The following is a 13,168-nucleotide window of genomic DNA, read 5'->3' as shown; positions in this document are numbered from 1 at the left end:
ATCATCCCCTTTACAGATAGGGAAAACAAGGCACAGAGAGGTTTCATGTCTTGCCCAAGATCACACAGCTGGCGAGTGGCAGAGGTGGGGTCTGAACCAAGGGTCTTGCACCTATAGCCCCTGGCCTTGAGTCTGATGCTCACCAGCAGAGTGGGCCTGGTGCTGCTTCCCTCTGCAAGCCTTGGGCTCCTCATTGCCAAAATGAGACGTTGTGTGAGCAAGAGAGAAGGAAGGCCTGTGGCACGTGAGCTGTGATCCAGCTGCTGACGCTGGTATTAGAGGTTCTGGGTGAGCAGATAGGGTGCTCCAGGGAGGGTGTACCTTGTGTTGTGATGGGCATTGTCATCCTTTGCTCAGCATCTGACTTATTTGAAGCAGACCCATATTTATTTATTTATTTCCTTTCTTTCTCTCTCTCTCTTTCTTTCTTTCCCTCCCTCCCTCCCTCCCTCCCTCCCTCCCTCCCTCCCTCCCTCCCTCCCTCCCTCCCTCCCTCCCTCCCTCCTTTCTTTCTTTCTTTCTTTCTTTCTTTCTTTCTTTCTTTCTTTCTTTCTTTCTTTCTCTGTCTCTCTCTTTCTTTCCCTTCCTCCCTCCGTCCCTCCCTCCTTTCTTTCTTTCTTTCTTTCCTTCTTTCTTTCATGGAGTCTCGCTCTGTTGCCCAGGCTGGAGTGCCCAGGCGCAATCTCGGCTCACTGCAACCTCTACCTCCTAGGTTCAAGTGATTCTCCCACCTCAGCCTCCTGAGTAGCTGGGATTAGAGGCGTTCGTCACCATGCCCAGCTAATTTTTGTAATTTTAGTAGAGATGGGGTTTCACCATGTTGTTCAGGCTGAACTCCTGGCCTCAGGTGATCTACCCGCCTCGGCCTCCCAAAGTGCTGGGATTATAGGCATGAGCCACTGTGCCTAGCCCAGAGTCTCATTTCTTTGGGATCCAGGCTGAGTGTCCGCCTAGACCTGTTCCTTCACCTGTCTGCTGTTGACCTTGGAGCCATGTCCCTGTGGCAGAGTTTCTTTCTGGGCCACTGGTGGCCTCTGGCCTTAACTTTAGGTCAGGGAAGGGATGGACAATGGCCCAGCACCTGTGGGTCTGGGGTGAGCTGGTCTGGCAGTGGTGGTGGGAAATGGAATTTCCTGCCTATCTGGGTGGCAGCTGTCGTCCAGCCTTCCTGGCCAGACTGGCAGAGGTCGGGAACGGGTGTGTACTGTGCCCGCTTCCTGCTGTTGAGCTGAGAGCTGGCTTCCTGGTAGTGTCTGGGGCATAGGAAGGGAGGCATCCTACTCCTCTGTGCCAGGAGGGCCTGCACTTGTGGACCAGCCTGCGAGGCACTGGTGGATTACCTTCCGAGCCTGGCATCTGCCAGTCAGGAGTCCTAGGCTCCATGCCCAGGTCCGCTGGTATTTGCCTGCATTATTTGCCTCTTGGAGCCTCACTTTCCTCGTCTGTGAAACGAGGAGGGTGGTAGCAGAGCTGGGCTCATAGGGCCCTTGAGAGGTTTCCTGAGAATGTGCTTCGCTCAGGGCTTGCATGGAATAAATAATGCACGTGGGCACCCTGCCCCATAAACCCGTGTCCAGGCTGGGTGAGCTGACCAGCGCTCGGTGAGGTGGGGCGACTCGTCACATGGCTGGTTGCCTGACTGTGTGTGGCAACCCCTCCTGAGTTCAGTGCCCTGAGCTGTGGTCTGTGCTTTACCTCATTCCTCTCTAAATGAATGTGTGTCCTCTTTTTTTCTTTTTTTTTTTTTTTTGAGATGGAGTCCTATTCTGTCACCCAGACTGTAGTGCAGTGGCACGATCTTGGCTCACTGTAACCTCTGCCTCCCGGGTGCAAGTGATCCTCTTGCCTCAGCCTCCCGAGTAGCTGGGATTACAGGCACGCACCACCATTCCCGGCTAATTTTTGTATTTTTTGTAGAGACAGAGTTTCTCCATGTTGGCCAGGCTGGTCTCGAACTCCTGACCTCAGATGATCCGCCCGCCTCGGGCTCCCAAAGTGCTGGGATTACAGGCATGAGCCAGTGCTCCCAGACTAAATGGATATGCCTCCTCTTTCTGTCCTCTCATTTCAGTCCCTGCTTCTTAGTCCCATCCTGGAAGCTCCTGGTTGCCGGGGGCCGAGCTGGGGAACAGGAGATGTGCTGTTTTGGACACTAAAGACTCTCTGGCCATCCTTGGGGGAGGGGAGTTGGGGAGAAATGGGCCGGGCTCTGTGGCGAGGGGGCCATGGCGAGGCGACTTCTCCATCAGGCATAGCAGGCACTGGTAGAAGGCCCTGCACTTGTAGGGGTCCAGGATGCTTTTCTAATTTTGATTTCTTTTAAAATCAGAATTAAAAAATGACCAATAGTGAATAGATAAAGACTAATCCAGCCTGCATCATTCATGTCTTTGTGCCAGTGCAGTTATGAAATATCATTTTCCATGTTTCTTTATGGAGGAAGAGGAGTAAAGGCATCTTGTGGCCCTGACCAGCAGAGCTGCCACCCTAGGCCCAATTGCAGCATTCCCTCTGTGGGAAAAGCAGTCCCCGAGTCCTCAGGAAAGGGGGCTGTGGAGACCCCTCCCCGGGGTCCACTTTGCCCATCTGCACAATCTTCCGGCCTGAGACTCCTCCCTCCTCCTGGCAAACTGAGTCGCAGGGGGCGCTTCTGGAGCTGGCTGCAACCCCCAGCCCTGCCCCCGTGCTCTGAGCCACAGCCCTGGGTGGGAGGCAGAGGCTGGGGTGTGGACTCTCCAGGCAGTGATAAGGAGTCCTAGAGCTGTAAGGTACCAGGACCAAGGTGAAAATAGAGTTACCGCCTTCCAGATGGATAAACTGAGGCCCAGAGTGAGGATGGAACTCATTCCCGCGTGCCCAGTGAGGCAGAGTGGGGGCCTTCAGGCCAGTGTCCCTTTCGCTGGGGGAGCAGCAGGCGCAGGGGAGTCACCACCTCTGTCATCTGACTTCACCAGGGCCTTTCCCCTGGAAAATCCCTGGGAGGGGAGCGTGGCCTGACCAGCTGGGTCTGTGCTCTCACCCTCAGCAGCTCTGAGAGCGCCTCCTGCAGGGGGTCAGCAGCCTCACCTGCAAGCAGGAAGTTAGTTACCCCTTCCCTTTGAACCTGCCCTAGACGAGCTCCTTCCTCCCTCCCTCCCTCCCTCCTTCCCTCCCCTCCCTCCCCTCCCTCCCCTTCCCTCTCCTCCCTCCCTTCTCTCCCCTCCCCTTCCCCTCCCTCTCCCCTCCCCCTCCCTTTCCCCTCCCCTTCCCCTCCCCTCCTTCCCCTCCCTCCCCTCCCTCCTCCCTCTGCCCTCCCCCTCCCTTCCCCTCCCCTCCCCTCCCTTCCTTTCCTTCCCCTCCCCTTCCCGTCCCCTCCCCTCCCCTCCCCTCCCATCCCCTCCCCTCCCCTCCCCTCCCCCTCCCTTCCTTTCCTTCCCCTCTCTTCCCTCTGTCCCTATGCACCAATTATATGCCAAGCTTGGAGGGATGGCCCTGCCTGTTGCTGGCCAGATCCTTGTACCCCAGGGCTGGATGGTACTAGGGTTCTCTACAAATGTGAGCCAAGTGAGTTGGGGGTTGAGGCTGGAGGCAGCAGCCACACTGGGCTGGTAGGGCATCTGAGCCTTTCCATCGCCTGGACTCTGCCCTGCCATCCTCGGGAGCCAGGGACAGTATCCTGGTCAGCTCAGGTTGCCATGATGAAATACCATAGACCAGGGAGCTTAAACAGTAGACACTCCTCACAGCTCTGGAGGCTGGAAGCCGACCATCAGGCTGCTGGCCCGGCTGGGTTCTGCCAGGGTTCTCTTCCTGGCTGGCAGCCTCTGCCTTCGCTCAGGTCCTCTCGTGGCCTTTTCTTGGGACTTATGGGTGGAGAGAGGAAGGACGCTCCCTGGCATCTCTTCTTAAAAGGACACTAATCCCCATGGTAGGGGCCTCACTCTCATGACTTACCCAACCCCAATCACCTCTCAGAAGCCCCATCTCCAATACCATCACACTGCGGCTCAGGCTTCAACATATGGGTTTGTGGGGGACACAGTTCAGCCCGTAGCAGACAGGGCTCAGGCAGGCGAAGCCACGGTCCAGCCTGTGCCCTGGGAAGTCCCCTCTGCTGCACCACCGAGGGTGGTTCAGAGGCAGCGTGAAAGGCAGGGAGAGCAGCCAGGAGCCACCGCCATGACTGAACTCAGTGAGAAGTGGATGGAATGAGGCCGAGGAGGACTTGCCGCCCCGTCACTGCCAGGAGTGCGACAAAGGAAGCAGCGTCAGGGACTGTACCCTGCAGTGGTGGGGGGTGCTGAGCCGGGAGGCACTGTGCTGAGGGCTGGGGAGTTGTGGAGGTGTCTAGGGGCAGATGGACACAGGGGTAGGGAGCTCAGTGGAAGGTCTGGGCTGGAGAAAGATGGGGGTGGGGGTGCTACCCTGGGCGTGGCTGAAGTCCCAGTTGTGTGGGTGGGGGAGGGAGGCAGAGCAGGAAAAAAAGGACGGGGCACCCCTGCAGGCGGCAGCCCCTCCTGTCCCCTCGCCCCATCCCAGGCTGGTGGCAGGCCCCTTTCACCAGGCACGTTTCCGGGTGTTCTAGGCTCCCCCACTTAGAGCCCCATCCCCACAAACAGGCAGCTGCAGCCGTCAGCTGACAAGAGGCTCCTCCAGGAATCTCCAGAGCTGCTGACAACATCACCTGTCTCTGGATGCCTGTAGCTCCCGCCCCAGAAAACTGACTGTGGCTAAGGCAGAAAGGGTCATTCCTGTGGAGCCACGGTGGCCATGGAACCAGCTCGCTGTCCTCCCTGGGTCATGGCAGAGGGTCACCTGGGAGTCTGTGTGAGGAGGGGCCTGGGAGCCAGAAAGCAGAGATGAGGCCCTGGGCAGAGCACTGGGCTGGGAGTCCGGCCTCTCCCCTGACCTCAGCAGGACGCGGGGCCTCAGCCTCCCACATGTACAATGAGGGGCAGACCAGAGGGCCTTCAGCTCTGGCCTATGAGGGTCCTGGGTTCCTGCCTTATTTGGGGGGCTCCAGGTTAGCAGGGGGAGGGATGGCTGCACAGATCCATGGAGTCACAGTTGTCTGCACGGGTCCAGGGCACAGCAGTGAGTCTGGGATTTGGCTCTCTTGCAAGAAGATGGAGGGGTGAGTGCAGCTCTGGCTGGGGCAGCCACCAGGTGCTGAGGGGGAAGCAGGGGTGGGGTGGTTGAGAGCCTGGGCTTTAGCACTGGACAGACCAGGGCTCTGATCTTAGCCCTGCCACTGGCTTCAAGCTGTGACCTTGGGCAGGTTCCATCATCTCTCCGACCTTTAGTTTCCTCATCTGTGAGATGGGGATTGTGATGATATCCACTTATGAGTTCATTCAGCCATGAGTGAAATTATGGTTACAATAAGTGCTCGTCTTCATGCCTGTCACTTAGGGATGCCAAATGGTACCCTTTACACTTGAGCCTCGAGGCTGCAGTGAGCTATGATTGCGCCACTGTGCTCCAGCCTATTTGATAGCGAGACCCCACCATCTCTCTCTCTCTCTCTCTCTCTTTTTTTTTTTTTGTAGACAGAGTCTCGCTCTGTCACTCAGGCTGGAGTGCAGTGGTGCTATCTCGGCTCCCTCCAACCTCTGCCTCCTGGGTTCAAGCGATTCTCCTGCTTCAGCCTCCTGGGTAGCTGGGATTACAGGTGCCTAACACCATGCCTGGCTAATTTATATATACATATTTTTTAGTAGAGACGGGGTTTCCCCATGTCGAACCTGGGAGGCAGAGGTCGCAGGGAGCCGAGATTGCGCCACTGCACTCCAGCCTGGGCGACAGAGTGAGACTCTGTCTCAAAACAAACAAACAAAAAACCAAAAAACCAAAAACAAACAAACCAGAGTCAGGAGACAAAGCAGGGCTGTTTGGGGCTAAGGAGGGCAGGGAATTGAAAGCGGTCTGGGAGGAGAGGAATCAGAGGCATCCTTGGAGTGGGAGGCTGGAGCTGGGCTCTGCGGCCGGGTTGGGTGCAGCTGGGGAAGGTAGGCTGTTGTGGTGTTCTGCTCCGGGTAGGTGAGGTATGGCAAAGCTGTACCCCTGGGGGCCAGGGCTCTGCAGGAACAGTGACCTTGTCTAGGGCGGGCCCAAGGAAAGGCTTTCTGGGATTCTGGGATTCTGGGATTCTGAGCTTCGGCGGCTGCCAGGCCCCGATGAGAAAGGGTGGTGTCTGAGGTTGGGTCCAAGACAGTCTTCCTCCTCACAGTAATTTTCCAACTTGTGTTTATATCTGCCTGGAACTTCCCTAATCCCTGAGGCCAGGAGGGAAATTTGATGTCATGATTTGGATGGATGAAGGGTATTTCTGGAGACAGATGGAAAGAACAAAGAGGTAGAGGCTTTTCCATGGTATCAGACTCAAAGGGTTAAAAAAAAAAAGGCCAGGGACTTCCCTGCTGCAGGGGCCTGGGACAAGGACCTGAGGATGGTGCCCAGAGGCTGCCGAGGGAAGGACCTGGACCCACTTGGCTCGGACCGGCTCCTGGCCTGCTGAAGGAGAGACAGGATCTTGAGTTTCTGTTTTGGGAAATAACTTCTTTTTTTCTTCTCCTGATTATAAAAGTCAAATGATGCTTAGGAAAAAAATGATTTGGAAGAAACACTGCAAGCTATTAACAGTGGTTACCTTAGGGAAGGGCGTGGGATTTGGGGTGTGTGGAGCAAGAATTAGGGGAATCTCTGCCCTTTGTGTATTATTAGAATGTCTTATAACTCCTGGTTTCCAGGACAGCCCTTGTTTAGCCAGTCGTCCTGGGGTCACTATTAATGCAACCCCTATTCACTTTTGAGTGGCCCAGTTCAGACCCTAATGTATAAGGTCACGTTATTTATAACAAGCAAGTTTTAATTCTGTCTGCTCTTTCCAAAAAAGTTCAGCCAACAGGGCAAGCTCTAGAGAAGAGGGTGAAGAAGACCTATAATCCCCCACGACGCTGGCTGTTTGGCGGGGCGGCAATAAAGGGGCTGTGGAAATGGCAGCTGAGTCCCGCCAGGCCCCCCAGGCCATGCTCCCCTCCACAGAAGTGGGCCTGGCTTAGGCCAGGGGCTTAAGCATCAGAGGGGAGCTCAGGACACCTCCAAGAGGAAGCCTCTCTGGCCCAGGAGGAAGCGAGGGGTAGGGGAGGGTAGGCAGGGGTAGAAGTGAAAACTCACCCTCAGCTCCTATGTCAGCGGGTCACAATCAGACTCAGAAACACTCCTTAGAGCCCCTTGGAGGGGCTTCCTGGGAGGTGTCACAGCCAGGAGTGGGCATGCTGCTCCCTCCCCTGCACCTCTGGGATAAAGCCAGGCCCCTGAGACCCCACGCACCAACCCACGAGTCACTCCCTCTGCCTCATCCCAAGAGCTCTCCAGGGGTGGATGCCACTCAGCACAGGTTGACCCTGGAGCCCTGGACAGGAGTCGGCCCCTAGGTTCACAAGGGCAATAGTACAGGGGGAGGAGAGGGAGGCAGTTCCTTGGGGACCTGCCGCTGAGCAGGTCCAGCCTCTGGGCATGGTTGACTGGTCACCTCCCTCCCTGCAGATGCGCCCCAGCTGACAGAGCTGCCCCGGGATGTCACTGTGGAGCTGGGGAGGAGTGCCCTCTTGGCATGCCGGGCAACAGGCCGCCCGCCCCCGATGGTCACCTGGCGCCGCGGAGATGGCCAGCCCCTGGGACTCAGGCTGGGGGCCGGGCGAGGCAGTAGGTCTCGGCAGCCGGATTCGGGAGTGCTATTCTTTGAAAGTAAGAGATTGGGGCTGGTGGGGGGTGGGCAGGGAGACAGGATGGCCTCTGACACCCTAAACCCCAGGCCAGGTGGCCGAGAGCAGGACCCTGACCGCCAGCACTGACCATAGAGCAGAGGCTGATACGCGGTCACACTTCGGCTGGGTGGCTCTGGCCAAGTCATTCCACTACTCTGACCCTGTTCATAATCACGACCATGAAATCTACTACCCACCTGGCTGATTAGCAGCCACTTTATGGGGCTGTGGTGTGGATAATCTGTACAAAGTGCTTAGCACAGTTCTTGCCACATGCTGTCACACACATATAAGCTACTATGATTACCATAATTACTACTGCGCCTACCCTACCACCCACTGTTTACTACACGCCAGGCCCGAGGGCGGGCACTTTGTCAACCCTTCCCCATCACACTACGAGGTACAGGCCAATTACCCCCATTCCACAGATGAGCAAACTGAGGCTTTCTCACCTTCCAAGGTCCAGCAGTGTCCCTCACCCCTTCCCTCTCTACCATCCCAGCCTTCCCTCCTGAACCTCTGTAAGGCCAGGCCATGCCAAGGGGCTGTCTCTGCACCTGGGGAGCTGGAGCCCATGGGGGCTGCAGCTGTGGTGTGCCTTGGCAGTCACACCTGCCTCTCTCGTGCCCCTCAGGTGTGGCCCCAGAAGACCAGGCCCCATATGTCTGTGAAGCTCGAAACGTCTTTGGGAAGGTCCAGGCTGAGGCCCGGCTCATCGTCACTGGTCATGGTTCGCTGGTGGATCTGAGGGCTGTGGGAGGTGGGAGGTGGGAGGCAGGTGCTCCCCGGGGGCACAGCAAGGCCATGGGCGCCTCCAGGGAGCCTCTCCTGGCCCATCTGTTGGAACAAACGAATCCACAGCCAAATTCTCCAAGAGCAGCACCTGTGCCCCTGCGTCCTGGACAATGTCCTGGGGGTCCTGTGACCCTTTAGGATCCCCAATTCTGATGCATCTCTCAGTTCCCTGGGGAGGGAGAGGGGAGCAGGAGCCTCTGTCCCCCAGACAACCACCCAGGGCACCTGTTGTGGCTGACACCGGCTCCTCTCCCCACAGCCCCGCCACAGATCGCCAGCAGCGCCCCCACCGTCCGGGTCCTGGAGGGGCAGCCCGTGTCCCTGCCCTGCATCGTCCTAGCTGGGCGGCCCCTCCCGGAAAGGCACTGGCTCAAGGACGGCCGGCCCGTGAGTATCGGGCTCCTCTGGGTGCGGTGGGCGGTGGCACCTGGGGAAGAAGGAGGCTGTCACAGCCACGTCTCTATCTCTGCTTGGCTGTTTCCCCGCCTGGGAGTGTCCTCTTCCTTCCACCCTCTTTTTGGCCCCATTTCAGAACCTTCTCTGATAATGCACTGATGGCGTTTGTTGCCCTCTAAAGTCCCGCCGGCTGTCAGATGGGTCATGGCTGCTGGACCCCTGGGAGCTCTGCAGGGCAATCGTGTGCCTCAGGAGTGCTGTGGGCCAGGGAGCAGGGATTTAGTGGAGGCCCAGTCTCAATGCAGTGGTCTCCCCGGTTCTTATGATTCCAGAGCAGGGATGTGAGCTGTGCAGTTTCCTATCTGCCCCAGACACCGGCGCACGCTGAACGCACAGTGGTTGCCTTATCAACCAGTTCACGTCCATTTGATTTTCTTGGTGTTCTTCTGTTTGCCCTCTCCTATTGACTCTTTCATTACCTCTTCCCTTTCCTCAATTCTTCTGCCTGGTCTCAGACACACCGGGTCCCTGTGTCCTGCAGGCTGCAAAGAGGTGCCTTCCCAACTCTGCATTCCCAGGAGAGACTCTCGTGGGCCCAGCTTGGGTCAGGCTCACCCTGGTCCAGTTGGCCGAGGGAGAGGTGGGGTCAGGGTATGTAGGGGTCAGGCCCACCCAGCCCTGCAGGGTCTCTGGAGGGCTTGACTGGGCACTCGGGAAGGACTCACAGAGCTCCTCAGCCTTCTCTGAGCCCCCGGGCTCTCAGTCCTGGCTGCTCCCTACTGGCCTGATGAGCAGCATAGTTTCCCAAGGGTTCTCTCTCAGCTGCCTCTGAGTGAGACCCAAGGCTAAGCTGGTGCTTCCTCACCCCCACCAGCTCCCACCTGGCAGCCGGCATTCCATCCGAGCAGACGGCAGCCTCCACCTTGACCGAGCATTGCAGGAGCACGCGGGGAGGTACAGCTGTGTGGCCACCAACACGGCCGGCTCTCAGCACCGGGACGTGGAGCTGATGGTCCAGGGTGAGTCCTGGGGTCTCGGAGGTGGTGGTCATGGGGCAGGGAACATGATGGGGTGGGGGAATGTGCAGAGGTAACTTGATCTTGAATGCATTTGCTTTAAAAAATCACGCAAATCATATATATTCTCTGTGGGAAAATTAGGGATTTGACAAGTTAAAAAAATAATCTCATAATACCAGTAGCTAAGAATAACCAGATTTTGCATTTTGGCATGTATCTTTTCATACTCTATACACACACACTCTCTATATGTATATCACACACACCTATGTGTAGTATATATATACACTATGTATACATAGAATATATATTCTTTATACATTATACATACAGATTCTTTGTATGTTCTTATAAATTATATAAAAATTATCTATCATCTATCTATCTATCTATCTATCTATCTATCTATCCATCTAATCTATCTACCTGTTTACAAACCTATTTAAAAACCAAATAGGATCACATGCTGTCATTGTCTTGGCACCTAAGTGTTTCCATGACAAGGTGTTATGGCTGTTCTGTTTTCTGTCAATTAAGATTCAGAGGCATCAATTTAATAAGGGGATGATCATGTCCCCTGATTATCTAATTACCTGATTATCTGTACTCCCCCCCCCCAACCGCATCCCCCACACCCCGGGTATGAACAGCCTCGTACCTACACATTGTAGGTGACCACGTACCTACGTGACCAATTCTTTCCTTAGGATAAACCCATTAATGTGGATTAAGTTTTGCATCACAGAGATTGTACGTTTTTGGAATTTTTAGTGTTTTGCCCAACTGCTCTCCTACCCACAGCACTGGGTTCTTTTATTCACCCAACCGGAACCACTGTGCTTTTTAATGTAAGATGAGACGTTTCAAACTAAATTTGGTTGTATTTTGTGATTTACCAAGTATGTTAATATCGTCTTTTTTCTTGTTTGTTTCAAAAAGCCCCCAAGGGATTAGTGGGAAGAACGCGCGTTCCCCATTTTATAGGGGAGTGCAAAGTTCAGAAGGGCTGGGTTGAGCGCTCAGGTGCAATTCTAGGTGCCATCCCCTCAAAATTCCAGATCCAAATTGCCATCCAGGGTGGAGTGTGTACCACATGCCAGGCATCTGCTAGTTTCTATATATGATTCCACTCAGTTTCACCCCCTAACTTCCCACTGTGCCCTCACAGCCGCTTCTGCGGGGCTGACATGAACAGGCTCAGTCTCTCTTGGCTCAGTTCATTTCTATTCAGCAAATATTTATGGGCCTCTGCTGGCTTTGGCGACCTGGGAGTCCAGAAGGCCATTTTCCTCCCTAAAGGAGCTCCAAGTGCTAGCGTCAGAGCCCCTGGCTTCTGGATTTCTCTCCTGGCTTCTCCATGCTTAGTTACCCCTCTCTCGCTCCCCTTAGAGACCCCGTTTTCAAGCCTGCGAATCTGAGTGGTGCCCAGGGTGGGTGTGACACCTGTTTTTAAGCTCACTGTGTTCTGCAAACACTGCTCATCTATCCATTCCAGAAGGGACGACCAGGGAACTGGGGTTAAATTAGCTTTTGTGCTGATCAGGGAATATGGGCACCAAAAGATTAAGTGGCTTATCCAGAGCCCCAGAGCAATGAATCAGCGCAGCTGGTTCCCAAGCACATGCTGCCTTCTGTATGAGGAAGACAAAAAAACTGACGATAGCAGGCAGTGGTGGCTCAGGGATTGTGCCAGTTTTATTCTCTCATTGAAAGCTTTTTTTTTTTTTTTTTTTTTTTACTTATTTATTTCTGAGACGCAGTCACTCTGTTGCCCAGGCTGGAGTGCAGTGGCATGATCTTGGCTCACTGCCACCTCCACCTCCCGGGTTCAAGCAATTCTCCTGCCTCAGCCTCCTGAGTAGCTGGGATTACAGGCATGTGCCACCATGCCCGGCTAATTTTTGTATTTTTAGTAGAGACGAGTTTCACCATGTTGGCCAGGCTGGTCTCAAACTCCTGACCTCAGGTGATCCACCTGCCTCAGCCTCCCCAAGTGTTGGGATTACAGGCATGAGCCACCGTGCCTGGCCTGAAAGCTTTTAAAATTGTCAAATATACATAACATAACGTGTATCATTTGACGATGTTTAGGTGTGCAGTGGTGTTGGTACATTCACATTTCACACTATCACCGCTATCCATCTCCAGGACTTTCTCATCATCCTGAACTGAAACTCTGTCCTCATTAAACATTAGCTCCCCATTCCCATCTCCCCTCAGCCCCCCGGGAGCCACCCTTCTGCCTCCTATCTCTATGAACTTGCGTATCTAGGGACTTCATAGAAGTGGAATCTTACGGTATTTGTCCTCCTATGTCTGTGATTTCACTTAGCATGTTTTTAAGGTTCATCCATGGTGTAGCATGTGTCAGAATTTTATTCCTTTTTAAAAAACAGACTGGACTTTTAAGAGCAGTTTAAGTTTATAGAAAAACTGAGGGGAAGGTACAGAGATTTCCCACATAACCCTGGCTCCCGCCACGCGCAGCCTTCTTCACTGTCAACATCCCCCCCCAGGGCGGCCCGTTGTTAGCACTGAAGACACGTCATCATCACTCCAAATCCCATAGTTTACATTGGGGTTCCCTCTTGGTGGTGTTTATTTGTTTTATTTTTTATTTTTATTTTTATTTTAGATGGGTTCCCTCTTAGTGGTTTTTTTATTTTTTGTTTTTATTTTTTTTGAGATGGAGTCTCACTCTATGGCCCAGGCTGGAGTGCAGTGGCGCAATCCCAGCTCACTGCAACCTCCACCTCCCGGGTTCAAGTAATTCTCCTGCCTCAGCCTCCTGGGTAGCTGGGACTGCAGGCGCCCGCCACTGTCCCGGTCTAATTTTTGTATTTTTAGTAGAGACAGGGTTTCACCCTGTTGGCCAAGGTGGTCTCGAACTCCTGATCTCAGGCGATCCGCCCACCTTGGCCTCCAAAGTGCTGGGATTACAGGTGTGAGCCACTGCACCCAGCCTTGGTGTTGTTTAATTTGTGGGTTTGGACAAATGCAGTGACCCATCACTGCAATATCACCTGGAGTAGCTTCACTGCCCTAAAAATCCTCTGGGCTCTGCCTCTTCATCCCTTCCTCCCCCAACCTGGCAACCACTGATCTAGTTTTGTCTTTTCTTCTTCTTCTACTTCTTCTTTTTTTTTTTTTTTTTGGAGACAAGAGTCTCACTATGTCTCCCAGGCTGAAGTACAGTTGTGCAATCTC

The 13,168-nt window shown here is 54.4% G+C and overlaps 1 protein-coding gene across 1 annotated transcript in view; it reads left to right on the top strand.

The window, feature by feature from the left end:
• The window catches only part of HMCN2 (hemicentin 2), a 165,230-nt gene that overhangs the window by 42,680 nt on the left and 109,382 nt on the right, over positions 1 to 13,168 (top strand). The window contains exons 16-19 of the mRNA XM_008975935.4: positions 7,528 to 7,728; positions 8,386 to 8,481; positions 8,806 to 8,933; positions 9,817 to 9,961. Of these exons, the coding sequence (XP_008974183.3) occupies positions 7,528 to 7,728; positions 8,386 to 8,481; positions 8,806 to 8,933; positions 9,817 to 9,961 (570 nt within the window). The remainder of the gene's footprint in view (positions 1 to 7,527; positions 7,729 to 8,385; positions 8,482 to 8,805; positions 8,934 to 9,816; positions 9,962 to 13,168) is intronic.

This window comes from Pan paniscus, chromosome 11 (genome assembly GCF_029289425.2).
Source record: "Pan paniscus chromosome 11, NHGRI_mPanPan1-v2.0_pri, whole genome shotgun sequence".
Taxonomy (NCBI): Eukaryota; Metazoa; Chordata; class Mammalia; order Primates; family Hominidae; genus Pan; species Pan paniscus.
This window is presented reverse-complemented; position numbering and strand designations above follow the sequence as displayed.